General features: G+C 32.8%; 2 protein-coding genes and 1 long non-coding RNA gene across 8 annotated transcripts; 1 reads left to right on the forward strand and 2 right to left on the reverse strand.

Annotated features, from left to right (window-relative positions):
* Window positions 1–5,353: 5,353 nt before the first annotated feature.
* LOC100743998 (eyes absent homolog 4) lies at window positions 5,354–18,876 on the forward strand. 6 transcript variants are annotated; one of them, XM_024371717.2, is made up of 9 exons: window positions 5,354–5,988; window positions 12,418–12,539; window positions 14,330–14,495; window positions 14,684–14,867; window positions 14,944–15,079; window positions 15,914–16,009; window positions 16,673–16,938; window positions 17,134–17,590; window positions 17,771–18,876. In XM_024371717.2, exons 2-9 carry the CDS (start codon window positions 12,428–12,430, stop codon window positions 17,950–17,952), a joined length of 1,599 nt encoding a protein of 532 aa, XP_024227485.1. In that variant the 5' UTR covers window positions 5,354–5,988; window positions 12,418–12,427; the 3' UTR covers window positions 17,953–18,876. The 6 variants fall into 6 exon arrangements, with proteins under 6 accessions (XP_024227485.1, XP_033180069.1, XP_033180070.1 ...); XM_033324178.1 differs by lacking the exon at window positions 5,354–5,988 and adding an exon at window positions 11,656–11,743; XM_033324179.1 differs by lacking the exon at window positions 5,354–5,988 and adding an exon at window positions 11,656–11,743 and having other exon boundaries at window positions 15,914–15,997.
* Window positions 12,422–14,688, reverse strand: LOC117152421. The gene is made up of 2 exons (XR_004462804.1): window positions 14,504–14,688; window positions 12,422–12,952 (listed from the first exon to the last, which is right to left on the reverse strand). It is a non-coding gene; the product is annotated as an uncharacterized LOC117152421 (long non-coding RNA).
* Window positions 18,877–19,891: 1,015 nt separating the features above from the next.
* On the reverse strand, window positions 19,892–23,994 carry LOC100744111 (digestive cysteine proteinase 1). Its single transcript, XM_003494096.4, has 12 exons — window positions 23,720–23,994; window positions 22,967–23,016; window positions 22,741–22,893; window positions 22,479–22,651; window positions 22,301–22,405; window positions 22,066–22,225; window positions 21,795–21,987; window positions 21,501–21,718; window positions 21,310–21,410; window positions 21,103–21,234; window positions 20,755–20,944; window positions 19,892–20,686 (listed from the first exon to the last, which is right to left on the reverse strand). The coding sequence occupies exons 2-12, from the start codon at window positions 23,004–23,006 to the stop codon at window positions 20,502–20,504; spliced, it is 1,650 nt and encodes a 549-aa protein (XP_003494144.1). The 5' UTR covers window positions 23,007–23,016; window positions 23,720–23,994; the 3' UTR covers window positions 19,892–20,501.
* Between the last annotated feature and the right edge of the window lie 573 nt (window positions 23,995–24,567).

A 24,567-nucleotide genomic window follows, 5' to 3' on the forward strand; every position in this document is an offset into this window, starting at 1 on the left:
TTTTATTAGCACGGAACAAAGACGTGCTCCATTTAGAGACGTTGCCACCATGGTTCTGGTTGCCAGGGAAACCTCGTGCGCGCAATGTTGCAGTCTCAAACGTACTCTCCGGAGATTTTAATTCTTACTTCGAGAACGCTTCGATGGGTCCTTCCACCTCGCGATCTACGCCACTGCTTGAATACTCGGATTTCACGACATGTTTACAAAGATCCTAGAGATAAGTTGAGAATGGCCGCCGCAGCCCATGCCTCCTCCATGGGTGTAAGGTGACAGCTGCCTGCGCCTGCGTTACATGCACACAGGGTGTCCGAAAATTAGCTTGCCATCTCGTTTATGATTTATGCTCACGCTGTTAATTAAGAGCGACATTCGCAAGCGCGCTTAAAATTCGTGACTTAATCCCCGATACTGCAAATTATAGCAACACCATAACGTATTAATTAAACGTACATATTAAATATTATACAACAAAATTTATCAATCAAATTTTTGTAAAAAATCAAATAAGACAAATAAATTATTTATGTTTGAAAAGATTTTTCAATATTGACAAAATTTTTTATTCGTTCTGCTCTTAACGAACAATTTTATTGCTATCACTAATTCTGGAATTTCTAGGACGTATAATCATAAAACTGCCTTTCTAACTGGCTACTTTCGAAATAGTAAATTATATCCGCAACATGAATTGACATTTTCGAATTGCACACCCAATATAAGCTAACATACGTTCATACATACCTACCTAGACGAATCTACCAATGTGTGTGCGCTCGAACCCCACCCCCACATACACATACACAAGAAAGAGAAAGAAATATCTCGCTTACTTAGCTGGGGCTGAACTCACCCGCAGGATCTCTACACGTGTGTGCACTTATTTTAGCAGGATCTTATCCTGAAAATGTGTCGTTCGACGAGAAACAAAAGACCACCTTTTTAAACGAAAAAAAAGGACGGCACTTTCACATTTTTTTCGAAACTAGATTTATGGCTGTTCCTTGTGTTTAATATTTCATCTAAAATGATGCACTTATACACACGTAAATATATTTTACAATCAAGATATGTATATCAAGTTTATTTTTAATTTCTTATTAGTAATGCAATTATAACAGTACTGTGTTATGACACTTGTTATAAACTTTTTCTATAAAAAAGAAAAATTATAGTAAAGTTCAATGAACTTCAATTGCGAAACTTGTCAATAATTATTCTTTCCTCGCAATTCTTTTTTCATATGGTGTTTTAATCAACTTTAATACTACATAAAATTACAATTTTAAGTTTCTTCAATACTCAACATAACAACACAAAATTCTGGTCCATTTAAAAATTATCACGTCAACTGTAATCACAATTCTCAAAATATTCTTGTAAATTCTTATAGAAAAAGATAAAATTTGGCTCCTATATAATTATTTCAATAAAAAGAAAGTTCTTACAAAGGCGTACCCTTGTTAACGATGAAAAGACAAGAGCGATTAGGTTTTCGTCAATATGCCTGCCGAAATGGGCAATCGAGTCTTCTCCGGCGAAAGTCAGTTTGTTTCGGCATATGTACATACCTGGACCTCGACAAAAGTAAATACTCCAACCCGTACACATGCATTTTTTCCTCGAGTGCTGGAGTCAGTGTGTACACCCTTGGGTGGTCGAACGCGCGCATTGGAGCATACTCATTTATACGTAGAGAGATAGACCACAAGCCTCCCGCATACTTCAAGACTCGCACCGTACTTACTTGCACGCCGTCTTATTTATCTGTACACAAGGGTTCCTCGCGGGCGTATATGGCATCACGGTGCCATTATATCATAAACGTACTAACCCCCATACCGCCTCCTTTTTCTCTGCTGAGGCAACGACTGCCTCGACCAACCCACAGGATGTCGACGCCATGTCTCCTTTACGTGCCTCTCTTTATTACCTTCGATCTCCGTCGAACGACTCTTGGGGAAACTCGACGACATCCATTTCGCGTAACACTTCGCGAGTTATATTGCATTTGTTCCCGTGGGCCACCGTGGCGCACGGTTACGTAGCTCCTTCTCTTTCCTTTTCTTTCTTCTAAGAGATGCTGTACGACTTGATTGTTATCGGCACATAGGTACGATATATTCGACGCTGGAATTATTTTGTGAACATAAACTATGGATTGGTTAACGTCAATTGAATTTAACTTGCTGACTGTGGATTTTTATACATTTATAATGTACATGTAATATGCAAAAACAAATAAAATATTTAGAGTATACTATCTGTTATAATATTTAGTAAGTAATACAATTCTTCATTTAGATATTTCATTATTTTAATTATACTCACAAAAATATAAATTTATATGAGTATACCTATAATTTATTGATTTGTAAATTTTGGGGGAAAATATTTTATAGAAGATGCTATTGTGCTTTGATTTTACTCTGATGCAATTCATAATCTATTTAACTTTTGAACTATTAAACTAACATTTAAATATCCTCCGTAGAAGATTAACAATACCTATTTAGGGGAAAAGTAATTAAGCTTATATTTAAAAATGATTTCAAATAAGACGAACTTCCCATGCAAATATTCTTCGAGATGCTTAAGAAAAGCATGTCTTTGATTAACCTGAAATTTGGTAAAGATTCCTGTTATCCAGTGTACTGTAAAACAACGGTCAGATTAGACATACTTATCCGATCCTGCTGCACTTATCCGTTATTATGTAAAAATACTAATCCCCTTTGTCGTTTCTAGACGGGTCCCCCTGATCGAAATCGCTTTTGTATTTCAGTTGATCTTTTGTTTACTATTTACAGATACTATACAGCATTGAAAAGCTTGTTCGACGCTTTTTCTGACAAATAAACGTCATGTGGAAACGAATTCACTTAATCATATTCGCCACTGTATGCACTTTGATACGAGAAATATTACGTATCAGGGATGAGAGCGAGATAATAAAGCAACCGCTGCACATTCTGCTTTATCCCGTATTCGAGCACATTCTTCTTTATCTCACATTTCATGTTACGCTACGTTCTTCAACGTTAATTTTAAGATTATTTTCTAAAGCTAACCCCCAAAATCATGATTTTGAATAATATCGAAAAGATTAAGTATCTATCTAACTCCATTGCTAATCTCGAATTTCCATATTTCAATCTTGCTCTCACTTTAGCAAACTATGAAAATTTTCTACATTAAAAAAAGATGTATAACAATTGAGACGAAAAATTATGCACACTAATAACAATTTTTTCATATTATACTCACATTTAAAATATTTTTTTAACGAATAATACAGCGAGTTTAAAATAGTAAATAATGAATAAAATAATATAATAATGAATTTCCGAAATACTTTAAATTATCGGCCTTAAATTATAAATTATAAATGTAATGTTACAGTACGTTAGGATACGTTGCATTCTGTGTGGAAAATTTGAAGAAAATGGCTTTTATTCTATAAATTGAGATGTCATGCAAAAAGCAGTTTTGAAAAATTTCACAGTAACATTATCTAAACTCTCAAGGAAATTTGAGAATCCATCTAGTTCGTATAAAACGCGCATCGGATGTAAGAGCAGGTGGTAGGAAATTAGGTTGCTACCCTTGTCTCGCATCATTCTGATTATCATAGTCAAAAATATTAGCTTCGTCTCGTGAGGGACGCTTTCATTACTTGCAACACTACACCGTGAAAATATTCACAAAGTGTTAGAATAATTAACTAGAAGCCTGATTTCCTTGCAACTTCAACATCTAAAATAGCAACATTTTGTTAAAACAAAATATTAAAAACAGAAAAAGGAATAATTCTATCAAATGCACAATTCGTATAAATTAAATAATTATATTAGTTATAATAAATTACAAGTATATTTACTTAACATTCTTACGGTCATCGATAGGTTATTTCAGATCCAAGAACCAATCTTTAGTTTTAATTTTCAACAAGATTAAAATTTCTGATATTCCTTAAACGCTTCGTGATTGATCATATTCCATCGATATTTTTAAAACATAAGTCCTGGATTTGCAGGTAAGACAGGCTAATTTATGGAATTATGTATATATATGCAAACCATACATTAATGTATAAAATTCAATTAGCTATATATAAATGTCAAAAAAAGAGTTTTTAAAAGATTCATAAATTCATAGAAAATTAATTCAAGAATTTAAAAATATTTATTTCGAAACTAGTAGTAGTAGTAGTACGAGCAATAGAGACTATGCAGAAAAGTTCATAAACATCGTTTTTTTAATAAAAATTGAAAACATTGAGCAAAAAATTTGGATAATCGTATTTTTTAAAAACTACGTAAACAAATGTTCAAATTTTGCTATACATATGATATAAGTGTAACTACACAAATTTAACATTTAATGACAGCTGTGAAGAAATATTCTGCACCACTTTTATCACGCCATAATCGGTAAAAAAGCAAAAATGGAAGTAGGAACATTCTTATTCCAAGAAGGCAGCAAGTATGACGTAGGGCTGCTGGACCTCCCGTCAAGAATTCTCTATCTCCGATTATAAAACAAAAGGGAAAAAAACGTACGCGTACCATGCTGTGGACAAGGTGCAAAAAAACAACGCGAACTATCATGTCGCATCACATTTCCCGACTCGTAGATTCGAAACCTGTCCCGTTCGTAAAAAAACGTTAAATCGGAAATAAGCGTGTACATCAAACATTAGTGAACAATGTGACTGCGACCAAACGCAATCTTCGTAAAGATCACCACTAATTGTTAACACTATAGCAACCATCTTTGGCATGTGGAAACCTCTCCGTGGATTAAAATCTCTTGCTGTGTATTAAACACGACCACCTTCGGTCGCACGTACTACGTATTCCATTGCTAATTCGTTAACCCCGTGCTGTGCATTCCTCTGCAGTTATCAGATCGTGTGCATAGACTACCTCGATTACCATTCCACGATGGGTTCCTTCCTCGGGTTGTAAACGAAAAAAAAGCAGCTCGGGTCTGTCAGTCGAGAGAGCGATTCATAAAAACGAACGGTGACAGGAGGTGACAATTATTCGAACAAGGGGGTAACCTGGCTGTGTCCGTCCTCTTCTTGCATCTGGACCCCTTCTTTGTCGTTTCTTTTCTTCGTCTGACAATCGGGTGGCCAAGCGAGTTACCATTAGCCTCTCTCATTCTAATTAACGAGCGACCTGTGCGCGTCCGACCAACGAAACGAGACAACGAATAGGAGTACCGACGGCAGGATGAAGATGGAGGATCAAACAAAGAGAGGGGATGGAGAGGGGATGAACGTGGAAGAAAGACGCCGAACGAGCCGGCCAACCACGTGACCACCGGGCGGGGGTGGCAGGCGACATTTCGCATGCTCAGAACTCCACAGGCTGCAGCATATCGCACACCGAGCCGATGCCCTTCGCAGAGAAACAATAGTGTTGACTGCGTCCGCGATACGAGGAATCCATCAAAGAGCCTCGAACGAAAACCGCGTATCGAGCCGACGTAACCTCGAAAAAGATCAATCTCTGCTATTCGCTTCGACCCATTGGCTCGAAACGTACATCTGTGCCGGATTCCATGGTTTCACCCCTCGCGCGACGAACGTATAAACCCAACCGAGAGATGTTTTCTCGCGAGATCGTCGGCCAAACTGTTTCAATTGCGTTATACTTGTAGTTTATTCCAAGGAATAATCTTTTACAGAAGATCCTTGTTGACCAAGCGGTTCTTTTACGTGTTGCTAGAAACGGTCGGTGATAGTGCATCCGTCGGTTGTCATGATGTTCTCGTGGTCGTGGAAAGTGCGAGAAAAGTGAGAAGTAGTGTGCTTAAACCCTATCAAGTGCATCGCGTACACACATTTACGTACACACGACACAAGCGAAGGGATGACGATGCTACTATCAGGAGGGAACCGAATACAGCTTCCTTGATCCACGAATATTCGCCGAGAAGCACCCTCGTTCTTGGTCCAGCTTAAACGCCGGATACAAGGTTTGAATAAACATTCGTTTGTTATACAGCTTGTTGCTTTGATTTCTTTTAACAATGATGAGCAAGTTTTTAGATTTGAAATGATAAATTAACTCGTAAACTGAAAACTCGTAAATTATATAACAATGATATTTATATCTATATATGCAATATATAACATAATAAACAAGCACAATTTCTGCGAAGTATAAATAAGTAAAATATAATAGCAAATTGTGCGCTGGGAATTACATAAAGTCAAAATTAATATCGTACATTAATTGTAAAATTATTTTTGTCTATCTATTTATATTATCTTTTCTATAAGTAAAAGAATGTACACACATGAAATGTTTTTTCTCAACATATCGGAAGCAATAGCCAAAACAAACGATCGAGAACAGTCAAATGACTTTGTTGATCGAGTGCCACGTGGGAAGCACAATGCATTCTGTCTGTATATATGTATGTATTCTACAATATGTATACGTTCCTTAAATTATTAGATGTACAGGAGTTACGCACGCTACGCGGATGTGCCTCTGCATATGCACACACATGTATAAACGCATCTACGGTCGCACTCACACGTGTAAATGTCATTATCAATTGAGCATGCGTAACTTATGCATCTCATTCGGCTTGTTACCAGTAATGTATTTTAATTGGTCAACCGCTGTGTAATGCCAAGTAATCCGTACTGAAAAACTGACTGAAATTTTCTCTCTATAAAAATGTTTTTTATACTAAAAACGGTCAGAAATAATTACCTAGAAAAGTTTGTGCGAGATAAATCTGCCAAAACGAACAAAACGTTTTGGAACGAGGTTGCGATTTCCATGGCCTCTGTTTTCGAGAGGCGAGGGAAAAGAAAAAGAGACGACGTAGGAAAGCCAGAGCATTCCGAACGATGGAGAAGCTTTTGTCTTGGTCCCGTAGTGTAACCATCCCTTCCTTATTTTTCTTCTTTCCTCCTTTCAAATGTAAGCTGACCGCGGCCCGTGGGACACACGAGTGTCGCGCACGAGAAACCTCCTGCTACGCATTCCTCTTCTCTATCCTTCTTTCGTTCGGTTGCGTTTCTTTGACGGCTGACGGACAGTGGCGAGGCAAGCAACTCAGCCGCGATAAACATTTCGGCACACGCTTTATTTAGATAAGTTTGGCCGCCCTTTTCAACGGTATAAATCTTTCGTGCCTTTCGGGGAAAATAAATAATAACGCAATTCCTTAACAGAGTGACAAGTACTAGGAATATGAAAGTACTTAGGAATACAATCATGGAAGAATACTGTTATATGATATCGTCTCTTTTATATAGATAGTTCGATAAATTATATCACAACTAAATGTAAATCAATCAGATAATTCCAGAGATGATGAGTCGGGCTTAAACTATAATCACTATTGTTATGTTATATTTGCTATGTTCAATTCATTGCCTTTATCCATATTAAAAAGATGCTGCAAACTATAAGAAGTGGAAAATGTATGTTAAACATATTAGAATTAAATTAAGATAAAACAACAAGTTTCAAGACATTTACGATTCGACCAGACGGACTTTTCAATTCTGACATATGTATCTATGTCTACATTAAAAAAGATATTAGAAAAATTATGATTTTCTTTCTTTTAATTGTATATTTCTTTTTATTATAATAAGAACAAATGCAATTTCTTAAGTTTCAGAGTATAATATGTATATAAATTTCTAATAGCATAGTTTCCAATATAACGATATGTGTATATATATATTTCATTCTTAAATCAAACTTTTAAACCAGACTTTTTAAGTTTTGATAATTATCAATATTACATTAAACATAAAAACGAAATATCCATTATTAAATTTCCACATAACGTACATATAATATCGGAAATGAATTTCAATAAGTTTCCCTAGATAAAAGCAGTCCATCAAGACCAATCAAAACAACTTCCATCAAAACTTATCGAGAAAAAAGTTGTACTCTCGATTCAAGCATCGGATAGTTACTATTATTCGCGCAAGTTTAAAAGTAACAATTTCACCGATCGTCGTGGTACATTGTCCAACGGGCAATTCGGGCGTAGTTCGTGCGCGTTTTTCTTTTCCACGCTTTCCGGTATCATTCAACGCAAAAAGAAAAAAACGAAGCGGCGGTATACAGTGACCGTTTAATATCGCGCATACTGCCCGTTGTTTCAAACAATTAATCGGTTATTTTTTTCTCCGACTTCGGACGTTGTTCGAGGACGTACATCGTTCTCGAAAAGAAAAATTGTCCGAGTATCTGGCTGTTGTTCAAACAACGTAGCCGCGCGCTAATTGATTCATCGTCGTGTTCCAGTGAACGACGTAACTTCCAGCCGACGCGATGCGTGTCACGGGGGAACAATTGCTTTCATACCCGCGCATATATGTGTATATATACATATGTATACATACGTGTATACATACACACATAGGGGATCATATATCTCCGATGCGATTGTCTGTACTTTTCTCGAAACGATCGTTCTACTGACAATGATTTATTCAATTACAAACATCCGATAGAAAATATTTGCCCGCGAAGACTACTGCCCCCGCATTGGAGAACGCGTAATTAATCATGAGCCCTAACAATTTAAGATCCTAAAATATTAGAATCGATCTGTTTACAGAGTTATAATTTCATTTGTTCCTTATTTTTCATTCAGTGTTGATTTTCATGTAAGAATTTGTTACGAATTTAGACTTTCATAGGTAAATAAATATACTTTGCAAAGTATTTAGGTTTAAAGATTTTGGAAAGAAGATTAAAGAAATTGTCTTAAACAAGTTCTAGTTACCTTTGTTTGTGATATTTGTAGAACTGTGATCTACACGTTACCTATGTTTCTATTTATTTAAATTTATTATTTAATGTATATTATTTTGAAAAAATATTTAATAGTAATTGTTTTATGAATGCGCAAGTTTAATGTTAAGCATTTAAAAATATTTCTTAATTTAGACTGAAAATTATTCTTCCATGATAATTACACCGCTTCATTAATATTTTCAATCAATCAATGTATTGGTTACTATTATCACCATATTACTAACTGTGAAACGACTGTTAAACTAGTCATTGAAGTCTGTAAAAATTCCACAATAGAATTATCATAATTATTTTCTCTCTTTGATTCTTCTCCTCTTTTTTGTGTGATATATTTTTTAATATTGCCATAATCCCTCTTGCCGTACGTAGTATAGAAAACCGTGTATACATTGGTACATTGTTATAGTTTGTTGAACTTTACTAACGGTAAACAGTTTTGAAATCCTGTTCCGTTTTATCGATGTCAATTTACAAATCAAAAGTTCAATGCCCTTTTATATATGTTTGAATATCATTAAAAACGCTATTGGAAGCTTAATCTACTTTGAATCTATGTTCGAATTAGAAATGACATGCATTCTAATTTGAATTGTAAGGTGTTTTTTTATTATAAAAAATTTAAGCATTTTTACTAATAAACCGAATAAAATTTGTACGTTGAGAAATAAATTCAAACAGAAAATTTGCACCTAACTTCAAAATTACTTAAAGCTATATACAGACAGTGCGAGGCAGAACGACGAGGCTGTCTCGAGTCTAGCGAACAATTGTCGGTATTTGGCGAGATCAAAGGTGCCTCGCAGCTCCTTATTCACTTCGTTTTAACATATATTGAACGATTTTGTCGGAAGCGTAGATAACTGCGATTCACCCTGCCTCGCGTATTCTGCTATCTACGTGACGGCATGATACGAGGCAGCCTCGCGGATCAGCCTCGCATTGTCTGTACATAGCTTAGGATTTAATCTCATTCGCCATTTGATCTCCAGAAAACAGACTCCACCCTATGTTAAAAAACTCGTTTAAGCAACCCATAAAATAAAACACCTTGATGCAAAAAATCAACAAAGACTTCATTTCCCGCCTTCTATCTATATACGTATGTATAATGGAGAACTGTAAAGATAATTATATAAACGAGTGCAGCTTCGTTACTTCTGATAGGCCCAACACAATCATAAAGATAAGCACGTATATTGACTGAAGGTGTCATATACAAATAAGAGTAATAAAGACATATAGCAACGTGTAACGTTGTGCGATAAAGAGCAGTATTTATATACGCACTTACTCGCCTTGCCCCTGTGCTGTTCCATTAATTATTATCTTTCCAGATTTTCTAGAATAAATCAATCTAACGAAAGCTTTTGAAATGACATTCTCTAAACACAGCGCTATGAAAACAATCGACAATATTCTCCGAAATAAATTCGACGTTTAAGAAAAATATAGAGAGATTGACTAGGAGAATCGAATCGAATCTGGGTATCTATAAATAAACCAAAATTAATCTTACGGAAGCGGTGTATCGTTGCGGCGTCGGTGTGAAAGCGCCCTTATGCAAGACAGTCTCTTTTTCGCAGTATAGTGCAGCGCGAAGTATATAGTAGGCGCAGATAAGGGCGGAGCACGGACAGATATAGCAACTTGGCAACATAAAGAATACATAATGTAAAACGTCGTGAAAGGAGGTTTCATTGGCTGCTCTCGAAGGTTCCTGGTATACGCCTACCCATCTGGCCACTCCACCTCTTCGACACGCAATTGGCAGACAATAACGAAGCTGTCCGCTTCGTGCACTAACCCTTTTTGCATCAACCGGAACACCATGGAACCGGCGAATACATGATCGGTTCAGTGCTGATTTTCGGGAACTTTTTTCCTTCCTTATTTTATGATAGATAGAGAAACAATAAAATAGAATATTGGAACGCTTATTTATTTTTGAAATATTCAGACTGATAACGTAATACTAAAGAAAGGACAATTTTTAATTACTAGCAGGCTTTTTTTAGTTATTAGGTTACATGGAATGTTTATGTTTACACCTTAAATTATTTATATCTATATACGTAAATGTCTTTTTTTCTAATACCATAAATCTTTCAAAGTAAGAATATCTTTATTGTCGTACATTTTTACAACCTTTACAGCGGTTTTATCATTTTATAGCTTCTAAAGTAGTAGATACATATTTCTCGTTTAGTTTCCGTTTTTTAGTTTTCTTTATGACAATTAATCATCGTTTTTTGATAAATGTAATACACAGATTTTGATTGAACACGACTTGAAATACATTCAATTCACTTTTTATTCGATTAAATTTAATCTAATACGGGTCAGATGATTCTTTTTAAAAAATTTCCATTCGAATTTAGCCCCTCGCATCAGAATCCTTTTTGGTATCGTTTTCTTGAATTTGTGCTGACATATATACACTTTTTTCCTAGAATATAATTACCGACTATCGAAGATGTGTTTATTTTTTTCTTTATTTCATGGAAGAATTATACAAAACCTACTCTATTCTAAATGAAATGATAACATCGAATTCCGGGAATTTCTTTTGATGTATTCAACTACAAGGAATTTTTTACAATTTTATCTTAAATATATATATATATATATATATATATATATATATATATACACACGCGTGTTAGTCTTTGTTCTTCATTATTTAAATAACTGTTTGATCAAGTAAAAGCCCAACGTGCATGTATTCATAAGTATTTTTACAAATTTATAAAATAAAAAACGTGTTTACAAATAAAAATTAAACAATTTAGATGTAAAAAGAAAAGAATTCGATCAAGGATTATTTGTGATTTCCAGGTGCCAAAACAATTGAGCTATTCTATCGACGGATTCTGTGATTAATTAACGATTCTATGATCCATCACACACTGGATGCATTACGTAATTTGGTAATTCGATAAAATCTTAAAAGCTGGTCCAAAAATAATAGTTTAATATTCCATTGCGGAAAATCTCAGACTATTCAATATTCTTCGTCTTTCATTTCAATATCAAATCAAGAGCTATTTTTGGTTATTCAATAACGCTCAGTTTTCATCCACTTTCATAAACTACCTCCGACACGTAGTTCCAGAAAAAAGGACTTCTATCTGTCCTACGGTATATCAAATGTTAAATGTTTTAAATTTTACGCTACAACCTTCAAAGAATGTAGACTTCCGGTCATAAGTCGACCGACCATCGCACATTTGACTGCTTTGAATAAGATGACTGTTAGGATGTATATACTTTTGATATTACGTAATTTCAACAGTTGATGTAAATACATTTGATACTTTTGTGACTTTATTTCATAATGTAAGTTACTCCATACTATAAAATCGTGGATATTTTAATTCCACTGAGTAACTTGTGGATAAATAACAAAATCAATTTAGAAAATCGTATCTGCATTCTAACAACCATTTTGTGCAAAATAAGCAAATGTTCGGGAACTTATGAACGGGAGCGTACAATTTACAATACACGTCGAATACATCGCACTGAAACTGAATGTTACATGCATTAACTGGTATATAATACCAATTGTTAATCGCGATTTTGTTTGTCGTTTTTTCTTCAGGCGCAGTGATATGTTAACCGAGGACAATGATCCGACGAAACCAGCAGGCGTTTTAGACAATGCTGGCAACGTGTCTTCGTCGACAGAGGCCTCGGTACAGCACCCTCGAGCCGCAAACAATGGTAAATAAAGCTCCTCCATTCCGGGTCTACTTAAAAGGCTACCCTTTTAAAGGTCCGTTTAGAAACCAAATCGCCATTTTTGCCTCCCTTTTATTAATTTATTTATTCGTTTATTTGTTCTCAATTTTCCTTCTTTTTCGTCTCGTCGATGCAACATAACACATAATCGCGATGATGAAGTATCCTTGGGAAACAAAAAGTGAAAAATTTGTGTTTATAACGTTTCGCACCATGGACAATGATAGCCGAAACCGGACCTGCAATAAAACGGTTTAAATTCGACGTTTTGAAAAGGCTTCTGTCTGTATTTCCCGCTTCCCTTTTGCGTGTGCCGCCGGTCGATTGAATTAAAACGAGAAACCCGGTGGCTGGTGGTTGCGCCGCGTCATGTCACGCCACTGGATTCTTCTATTCTATAAAACACGTACACCGAAATGAACAGGTAGTTTTCATAACGGACCTCCTAGCTAATTGCTTGGGAAATTAATTACATATCGCGGTTCAAAATGAAACGAAATATTCTCTCGCCATGACGCCCGGTAACATCTGTATACTTCCGGTCGCGGAACAGCTTTCCATTGTGTTGTTTTATGTTACAAATACATGAAATACGTATTACTGAATATTATTCCGGGAAATTTAATTTAACCTGAATATGCATTTTTTTGTTTTATAACATTTTCCGAAACAATGTCATTTCTTTATTTGGATTTAAATAGAATGTATTAATTAAACATTTATATTGTTTATTCTTCATCCATTGTTCCAACTGTTCAAACGGAAAAATAATTTTAAATGTAGATAATGCTATCGAGAAGTTGCAAAATAGGTACACAAATTAATAATAACAAAAATAGGTACACAATAGGTATCTTTCTAGAAAGATGATAAAGATATCCCAATTAATAAATTATACGAATCACGATTAAGGATTGTGATGTTTTACTTTGTGGTTTGAACGATGGTTAAATATAAAGCCGGTTCTTTTGAAATTTTTGCATTTACAGTTCTTTAAGTGTATTTTATTCGCGTGTTATATAAGACTTTTTGCAAGTGAGCTTTATTTATATTATATTTAGAGTTACATTTGTCACTATAATATTATTTTAATTTCCTTTTTGTGGCTTGAAGTATGGTTGACTATAAATTGTGCTATTTTGTATATACAAAAAGCCGAAAGAAAGAACACGTTAAGAAAATATACCATCTTTGTTGCAATATTTTATATGTTTAAATTATAAGAATTATCACAATAAATCGTAGCTTTGTAACAATTCTAAATTTAATGAATGAAATTTATATTCTCGACTTCTATTACCACGAAATGACGGAAGTTATTCAGCAGAAAACTGAAATTCCACTTAGCAGAAAGTAGTTGCAACAGTAACAAACCTAGAAACATGTTTCTGTGAATTGTATCATTATCGATGATACAGTTATAATGTACAGAACAGAGAATAATATATCAGGTTGTCCGAAAAGTTTCTTTCGTTTTATAAGGAAATAATAGACGCACAATGTTTCTCGTTTCATATTAGTTTATTGAATTGTGCATGAACATAATAATAGAAATAGAACGAAATGGATCATACCTAATTCAATAAAATAATATAAAACAGAAATTGTTGTTCATCTATTATCACCTTATGAAACGAAAGAAACTTTTCGGACAACCTAATAGAACAATATATAATATTGTAAATTACATCATTGCCAATGACAGAGTTATAATATCAAAGGCGTTATAACTAAAGAGATGTGAACGTGAATCATTTTGCTCATACTGGCAGAAACGGAAGTCAAGAACGAGGTGCAAGATTGTCCCGAAAACGACAGCGTGCCCAGCGGGGAATTATACATCGACGAGAATGCCGAGGAAAAGGAACAAGAATATCCGGATTCTATGGAAAAGGCGGACTACAGTTCGTTGTACGGAGCCAATCAATATTATAACAGGCACGTACTTCTCATGCTCGAATCGCATCATCATTCATCTTTGCCCTCAAACATATCCTGATTTCTAATCAATGGCTGACTATGTTCCTATATGGTATTCCAATATTAATAACAGTCACTGTATATAAATATAATATTTACAAATTGGTTTGTAAACGTTCGTTAACATGGAAACTTCGTGCTATTAGTCTGTACAACTCACCTCCCTACGGGACAACCACAGCCGGGAAAAACACCTCGGGCTTGCAAAGTTCTTATCTGACCTCATACACGACGCCCAGCTCCATGTCTCAATATTCATCTTACGCTACATACAACAGCGGCACCACGAATTTCCCCAACGTGGCTCAAAATATATCACCGTCTTCACAGGTACTAAAAAAGAAAGAAACCATTAGAATTTATTACTCTTATTATCCTCATTACCGTTTCATCTATGGTTTTTCAGAAGCTAGATTACAGCGCCTACAGTAGCAGTTTGTATGGAAATGACAGGGTACCATTACAGTATTCCGGATATTACCCCATGCATGGTTACCACACGACACCCGCTTCGTTTAACATTGGAAACCTAAATTTTGCTGGTAACGTTCCTATCGACTTCTTCTCTACCTCTTCGGCATTATCAGGCACTTCCTCGTCGAGCAAAATTTTAATCACCGATGCAACCAGAATCTTAAATATCGCTGCTGTATTGCATGAGAACTGTTGAATATCCGGTTCGCGTTACATCATACAAAGTGACTCATAGGGAGTAGAATAATTATCTTCTGATTATATCTTATACTGCAGACGTGAACAAATTTAGAGATCTAAAGATTGAGTAAGGTCATTGTTTTTTTCTTCGTTTTAGGCTATTCTCTCTTCTTATATATATATATATACTTTTGAAAATGAAACAGTTTTCGTTTTTTTAAGTATATAGAATACAACAATATTGAAAAAGGTAATGAAGAATTGGATTATTGATAAATCACCTTGTATTGTTAGGTTGCTAGTTGTATTAAATCAACATTGAAAGGACAGGACAGCAATTTCATTAAATTGAATACTTGAAATACATAAAAGGAGAGTAGAGAAATTTTATAGTTCCATATAAGAGTATGTAAAATTATACCCAAACTTTTAAATGTTAAACTCTGGTTTTATCAAATTATTTCAATACAAAATAAATTAATATTAGGAAATATTTTTCTTTGCATTATATGATGTTTTATTAATTTTTGTTTCTCTTTGTTTCGTTTGTTTCTTTTTCAGGTTCCAGAAATACTAAGAATTTTCTTATTAATTACTTAATATTTTTGTCCATTGATTTAAGTAGCAACGTTTTACTATGTTTTTATGTGTAAATTCTTGCGACAATTACGATTTATTTGCAATTATGATTTATCAGTAACGACTTCCCTTTTTGTAATAAGATTCGACAAAGTCTGCGCTCACGTTGGACGCAACAACTCACGATGCCAGCGATCTTACCGCACGAGAAACCGCAAACATCGAAGGTAACACGATTCGTACGTGTGATTTTTATATCTCCACTTTTTGCGTCAATATGTTCTCCTTGAGCGTGTTCCAACAGTTGTCGAATAAACAAATAAATGCTGAAAAGCGTAAAAGTGTTATATGTATACATATAGATATAGCTATAGATACGTCCTATGTCTTGCAATTAAGAAAATATTTAAATTATCTGATAAAATAATCTTATTTAAAATAGAATATTACGAATATATATTTATTAATACCTTTTTTTGTTGAAATAGCATGTAAAATTCTAGTTATTCCTGAATCAGCCTCTATAAATGTTTAAATTTCTATTAATATAAGTTAATATGGCTGCTTGTTCGCTGAACACGTGGGCGGTAGCGCAATATATGTTTAATCTCTGTTAATAGCATAAGAATATACAAGATATAAAAAGAACTAAAAGATATAGGCATATATAATTTTTAGTTGTAAAATTATTGGCTTCTATCATTTTCTGTTTTGCATCCTAATTTGCTTTATAAGAAAAAGAGTTTCATATAAAAGTACTTATAAGTAAAAAAAATATTTTTTTTCAGTTTTATTTCCTTACCTATTTAAAGAAATCTTTTAATGAATAGCAAAAATATCTATAGCGCACTTTCTTTGTTAGGGAAGAAAATGTGCAATAACGTTTAATGAACGTGTTCCAGGAGCGACAGCGAAACCTTGCAGACGCGGAAGACGCCAGAGCGGAAGTGGAAACAGTATAGGTTCTGCGGATACGACAGAAGCCGGTCCTGACCGGATATTCATCTGGGACCTGGACGAAACCATAGTTGTATTTCACTCCTTGTTAACTGGGCAATTTGCAACGAAGCACCGTAAGGATCCGGTTCTTTTGGGCCAAGTGGCGTACAGGATGGAAGAAATGATATTCAATTTGGCTGATACTCACTTCTTTTTCAACGACGTCGAGGTGAGGAGGCAGAACCAGACTTCAGACTTCAAATACACAGGATATTCTATAGTTGAAACACGTACAAGATTGATGCGTCTAGAAAAAGCAAAATCTCTTACTAAAATGTTATATTCTATCAGAAATTTAATTTTATACGTATTCGGATTATTACGTGTCATTAATTTTGAAACTCTATTTTTGATCTTCCTGTAGGATTGTGACCAAGTACACATCGATGATGTATCATCAGATGATAATGGGCAAGACCTGTCTTCTTACAATTTTGCTAACGATGGTTTCCAATGCGCGTCTGCGAACAACGGTATATGTTTGGCTTCCGGTGTTAGAGGTGGAGTCGATTGGATGCGAAAATTAGCCTTTCGCTATCGAAAAATTAAAGAGATCTATAATAATTATCGAAACAATGTCGGCGGTTTATTGGGTGCTGCAAAACAAGAACAATGGTTACAACTACGTTCTGAGATTGAAGTGCTCACCGATAACTGGTTAACGTCAGCTGTAAAATGTTTAAGTCTCATAAATAAAAGAAGTGACTGCATTAACATTCTGGTTACTACCACGCAATTAGTACCGGCTTTATCTAAAGTACTGCTTTTTGGGATTGGCGGAATATTTCCAATCGAAAATATTTATTCGGCCTCGAAAATCGGTAAGTTTTACAAAGGAATTTAAGTGTGCTTAATTTAAAGCCATCATTGAATCGCATAACGTTTGAAATTTTTGTAATCGTCTATTAAATACCATTTGAACCGATATATACATCAAAACGTTATTAATCACAATTTATATTATAAAAGTTCTATAAGTAATATAGATTCATCATTTCTAGGAAAAGAGAGCTGCTTTGGAAGAGTAGTTGCGCGATTTGGTCGAAGATGCACATATGTGGTAATAGGTGATGACTCTGATGAAGAAACGGCAGCACGTGCCCATAATTTCCCATTTTGGAGAATAAACAGTCACTCGGACACACAGTCGTTATACAACGCCTTAGAAATGGGATTTCTTTAAGCAGAGGATACGTTTATAAAGCGAATAGGTTTACGGGGGGAAGGAAAATTTGGGAAAGTATGTCCTAAACGAGAAACATCTTACAATTAGTCATAACGGGGGCTTATACAAGATATTTCTATATTCTTTACAATCGATAATGAGAGTATAAAAAAAGACGCTTTTATCGAGTGAACCTTTTAAACATTCCTATTATTTATCGATCGTAATATGTAAATTGAGGATCGGCTGTTCCTCTAAGATCGCCATACACGATCATCGATCGTAATCTATTTGTCGATCGTCAAATGTGATCGATCGGAGCAGGGTCCACAGGTGATATACAATGAAAGTAAAAGAAAGTAATGAGACAAAAGTGAAAATTAAAGAGTTATATATAATACGAATATTTCTAATTAATTACTGCACAGTCTCGACCATATATAAAAATTAATTTGTTGCAAACTGCAAGTATGTCTCGTGTACTTAAACGTGTTGCGTTTCTTGCTCTTACAAATGTACGTATAAAAACTAAACTGGTCGAAAAGAAATTAGATTCACAAGCAGGATGCTGTTACACGTAACATTCATTAGTTAATATTTTGATCGATGTATATTTCGAAACATTACGGAAATTTTATATGAATATTGTGATACGGTTTAATCCAATTATTTAATTATAGCATGATAGCAGTAAATGTAATAAAGCATGGTCAAACGGATACTTTTTAACAGTAGTTTGTGAAAGATATAGTCACCGTTTTATTAGTTACATTATATAAAAATATTTGACTGAAATATCATGCATTCTTAACATTAATTTCTTCGTACATATTGAATATTAATAAGAATATTTAGGTACCTATGTTTTTTAATTCTTCATATCGTGGCGTGGTTTAGAAACTTCTTTTTATAATTTCAAAACCTATTCCGAATTATCTTTAATCAAAAACAGCATATTATACATTATATGTATAAAATTTCAAGGAAATTATAAATAATTTTATGAGGACATTAGATATAAGTAATATTTTCAAAATGTACGAAATTAGGTTGTATACTTACAATCTTAATTCATAAAAGAGAGAAATATGATTAGCAAATGATAACCAAAGTTTAATGCGGTTAAATAACTATAAAATTGATCTATATGTTTTTGAAATGTAGCTTATATTAATTAAAAACGCATTTCTTTGTCAAATCAATTTTAAAAATAGGTTGTTTATAAATTTATTTTCTTTCAATTAAATTTACGAGAGTAGTACCGTCATACGAAAATTATCACTTTGTAATATGATAATTGGAAGTTTTTTTTAAAATTATAATCGTATAAAAGCAAAACGTATAATTTAATCGACTGAATAGCACAAAAACTGCACAAGTTATAAAATGATTAAAAACATAATGCTGAATGCATAAATAAGTTTCTAAATAAAATTACTTTTTAGCGTATTATGCATTCTAAACTTCGGTTGAACGGAATGGTGTGACTATTAGATTTATATATATGAAACTTAAAAAGATGAAGACTATATATTAAACAATGAAATTCATTAAAAATACTTCACATTTTTTGAAATATATTTGTAACAAACGTTCAACTTTTTTATGTATTTATACTTTAAAAAATTAATTTTTTCAGACAAATGTATTTTTGTGTTAAATCAATATTGTATTACACCGATCACATGATAAATGTGGATCTGTGTGTTAAAATAGATTGACGAATATAGAAAATATGGAATAATATTATTATATAAAAGTTTACATATGATCGGAGAATTACGAGATATAAATTTTTTATTTCAAATACTTTCATTTTAATTTGTGTAACATTTCTTTTAGTTGTATATTCGATTTTATATTGAATGCACAGTGATGTAACTATTTCAGTATCTGTATAATTTTACAACGATTTAAAAAATTGTATTATGCAAACTGTGCCTACTGAAATTACATATATTTTTGTAAGTAATTGTTATTATAATTCCAGCATCAGGCTTTCCAATACATAAGCAATAGTTTAATATCAATGTTATAGAGTTATCTATGTATAGCAATGCCTATTTTCTGTGTTGAAATAAGAACGTGACATTGTTTAATTCTGTAGCTGTTTATGTTCGTTTATGCTTTTTATACCGAGCAAATGATATTGCTTTGCGAATCGGCAAATCGCAATTACTACGTAATTTGTTTTTACATTGTATAGAATTTTAGTCGAAAACTTATGACATCTGTGTGTCTTTTGTTATACAAATATTTTTAGTAATAATAACAAAGAGAACAAAAATTATAAGGCCGCTTTTAAATACTAAAGATTTTCAATAAAAGTCATTTTGTTTATGTTTACACGAAGCTAATTTTCTTAAATTCTATAATTACATATTATTTATTTAACCCAAAAGACGTAGTCTCAACAATTTATTTTTCTTTAGATATACAGTTTATATTTAAGAATATTAAGAAAGCAAAATTTTATCGTTAAAAAAGAATGTATATTTTCGATTTTCAACAATCTCTTTTCTTACATATTCATATTAAAAAAATAAAGATAGTGTTACTTATTTTTCTTACATAGTAACATATGTTGGAGCTGTTAATACACCACAGTTATTTTTTTCCTGAGACATAAGAATGTAACCATCGTTGCCCCAGTAATTTGACCATGAATTTTTGACCAACCAATAATCCTTTCCATTTAAGCTGCCATAACCTACAGCTAAAACTGCATGATCCAGACTCTCTTCCGTATTACCTATGAACGAGATGTTATTTATTTTTAGAAAAACAGGTGTCTGTTCAGAAAATGTTGCATTTACTTACCACAAGACTCATCGTAATATACGCCATGGGAGTAGAATGAAAATGTTTTATGGGATGCGTCAATTGCGACTGAAATTGGACCATGCTTAGCAATGGCAACTTTTAGAGCATTAGCATCGCCCGATGTAACATTTACATAGCCAGTAATTTTGGCTGTCACTGTAGCATTATTTATGTGACAGTAACCGTCCTAAACAAAAAAATAATTGAAAGCAATTTTTAAAATTAATTTTTAATTTACTAATAAATATGGTATTCCACTGAAACGATTAAAAAATTAATTTTTATCACGCATATACTCATATGAATATTGTCTATGAAATATTTGCAATTTAATAATTTACTCACTTGACCAAGGTAACCACCATAATCATCTTCAGTAGGCAAACCTCCATGCTTCATAATCCATTGATATGATCTGAAATCTTCACCACCATCACAACCATTATTTCCATAGCCCCATGAACAATCAATAAGCGCCTATAATTATGAAAAATCATAATAAAGTATTCTGTTACTTATAATATTCGTTTAGTTGTATTTAAACTATTTTACCTGTTGAGACAAACGCACTAATTTACCGTACTTCATATAGTATGCGCCTTCAACAGCACCAGTTGTACCAAAACTCCAGCAAGATCCACAAACAGATTGATCTATTTAATTAAGAAAATTCTTTGTTAGTTTGGAATATTGAAAAATTTTTATTGAAATGTTTTTTATAATTAAAAAAGAAAGATACACGCCTTTAACAGGAGTAACAGCACCATAGAGCCTCCAATCTAAACTATCTGGGACTTCGGTTACTTCTTTTTCAGCATTGTGTGGGAAAGGTTGTCCTCCATTGTAATGTGCAGTGTATTGTTTGCCGCGTAAAGCTTTTAATTCTAACTCAGTACGATCTACCAAATGATTAACGCTCAATTGGTAGCCTTTATTAGCTCGGTTGGTCGAATGAATAAATCTATAAGAAATTTATATCAGTTATTGATTATGAACATTCATATTAGTTGTGTACATTGTACAAATATACGATATACCTTAAATTTTGCCTAAATACTTCTTTACGCATCAATTGATCTACATGATTTACATATTCCTTGTTATGAGTTTTTTTGAAATCTTCAAATGCTTCATTTACATGAGTGTCATAATTGTGAACAAACTCACGCATAGGATTAAATGTGTATACATGTTTGTCTCCAGGTCCGGGAAAACCAACACATGTCATATCTATTTATGATACACGTTTTATAGTTGAAATATATTCAAATAAAATTTATGTTAATAAATGAAAAGAATTCTAATTACTTGTTGTAACTTCAAACACTTCTGAACTAGGTTTTTCAGAAGAGTACCAGTCATAATCCAGATAGTAATGATCATAGTGAGAGCCCAAAAGACTATTGAATCCTTTCATCTCATACCTTACAGGAATTGGTTCTTTTAAACCAGGTACACGTGGAGATTTCTATAATTAATTTTAGAATAATTTGATATAATGATGTTTATTAAACTGACAAAAATTATGTAGAGTCACAATTACCTTATATCTTATCCAAAAAGTATATTTGTTTAATTTTCCATCAATCTCCTGTTCCAATCTCCATTTTTCACATAATAAACCATTAATCACTTCTTCTCCAATACACTAGATAAAATTTAACTTTATATTAGTAATTAAATTTAAATCGTTGGGGAAAAATGGGAAAATATTATTTTACCTCCATTTCAGTTGTGTCTGGAATAATAGCTTGAGGTTGAACCTTAATTTCTTTAGTACCATTTACTTCAAGACATGTTTCTTCATTCAGGACAGATTCTGTAGTTATTGGGGCAATTTTTATGCTTTTTCCATATGATCCTTTGTGTGATAATTGGAAAGTCTTGACCATTCCTAGTTACATCAAATTTAATTTATTTTTTTTTTAAAGAAAAAATTTTTGTATTAATTTTCAGATTTATATTAATTTATACTTAAATTACCTCCATAGTAATCGATTCTACTAGATCCACTTTTGCCATCATACCATGCATAGAATGGTTCTCGGATTTCAGCATATGGAATATATAAAGTTCCTTTTAATGTGTAAGTATTGCTAAATGTTGGAGACTTCACAGCCTCGATGCAAGAGATACCTAATAAAAATCAAAATCAATGTACTTCTATAATAAAAACTAAATGGAAAAATATTAACAATCATTATCTTACCTATCGCTATCAATGTAAAAACGATTGTAAAAGTACCCATTTTTGTACTTCTGTAAGATGAACAATGATAATATCGTTAGATTAGATATATTTCTAATTGACATTACAGATAACATTATGGCTCAAAGTAAATATGAGATACTATCAATTAATAGATTAATTAATTTATCAGTTGATTAAATTAATTATATTATAAATCACAATGACTTAATTACAAGAGTTATAAGATATTGTTATCTATTAAAATTATCAAATTTATCAAGCACTTCCTGATTCTTATAGAACAATTTCAGTAAATATACTTTATAATTCAAAATATAAGAAAAATAATTACAAACGATAGTGAGCATAAAAAAGCTATCTATAATAATTTAAATTACAATATAATATTGCAAAACTGTATTTTTATAAATATTTAATATTTAAATTCAAAGTTTATCAATAAAACAATATGTAATTTTAAATATTTGTAAATTTATTATTGAATAAAATTGAAGAATTAAGTATTAATTAAAAAATGAATAAAACGAAAAAAGTGACTTAACTAGTAGACTGCGGATTTTTATGCATTTATAGAAAATTTAAGTCTGCAATACACATGATATACAAAAATGTACAAAATATCCAAAGTAGAGTATTTGTCATAATATATAATAATTTCTACTGCAGTACTATTTAGAAAAATGTGAATTTGCATAAAGATGCGCGGTCTATTACGTCGAAAGAAGGTCTAACGAATTGCATTATACTTACAATGTGCAGTAGTTCACAATAGATCTTCCGAATATTTCAGATCAATCAAAATAGTGAACAGTAACAAGAGCTTAATAGCAAAATTTTTTGTAAACTGCTTTTCATAATATGTACTAACATTCACTGCAAAATTGTTGCACGTAAATACGAACACTACCCGTGACCCTCCAACTTATATAGAAGACGATCATGAACTGATAGGGACGTTACAAGCCACCGTTACCACTACTACCACCACCACCACTGAAATGGGATATGGTGTGATATTTTCTAATTTGTCGGGATGTGTATTTTTGTAAATACATTTATGAATTGTTCAAGAAATATGCGACTTATACAGTACCGCTTTACTTAAACGAAGACTAAATTAATAACTATTTTAACGTATCTCATAGAAATATTAGTGTTTATAAGTAAGAGAATGTTTTATCCTATAGATCATTTAAGAATGTATTAATACTGCGTCCTCAGCAAGTAATAACTTGCAATGTTTGCAATACTGATTGCAATATGCGCAATTTCTTGATCTGATATTTTTATAATGTGAATAAATTTTTAATTTCCTTTTACGATGGTGTATAAGAAATTTTAAAAGTTTATTCTAACAAATAAACTTTGAAATATTGTTATACTTCATGTATAGTTAAGATTCTATAAAATTGTATTTCAAACACTTAGATCAGTAATGATCTAGCAATTACTTTCAGCTTATTATACTTTGACTTTTATCATTCTTACTTACTCATATCATATAGGACTGTTAAATAATGTAACATTTTTTATTAAATGATATCTATATACATATGTTAATAATTATTCAAGTAGCTTAAATTGCGGAGCGATTATGA

Source organism: Bombus impatiens, unplaced genomic scaffold (assembly GCF_000188095.3).
Source record: "Bombus impatiens unplaced genomic scaffold, BIMP_2.2 scf_1528, whole genome shotgun sequence".
Lineage (NCBI taxonomy): Eukaryota > Metazoa > Arthropoda > Insecta > Hymenoptera > Apidae > Bombus > Bombus impatiens.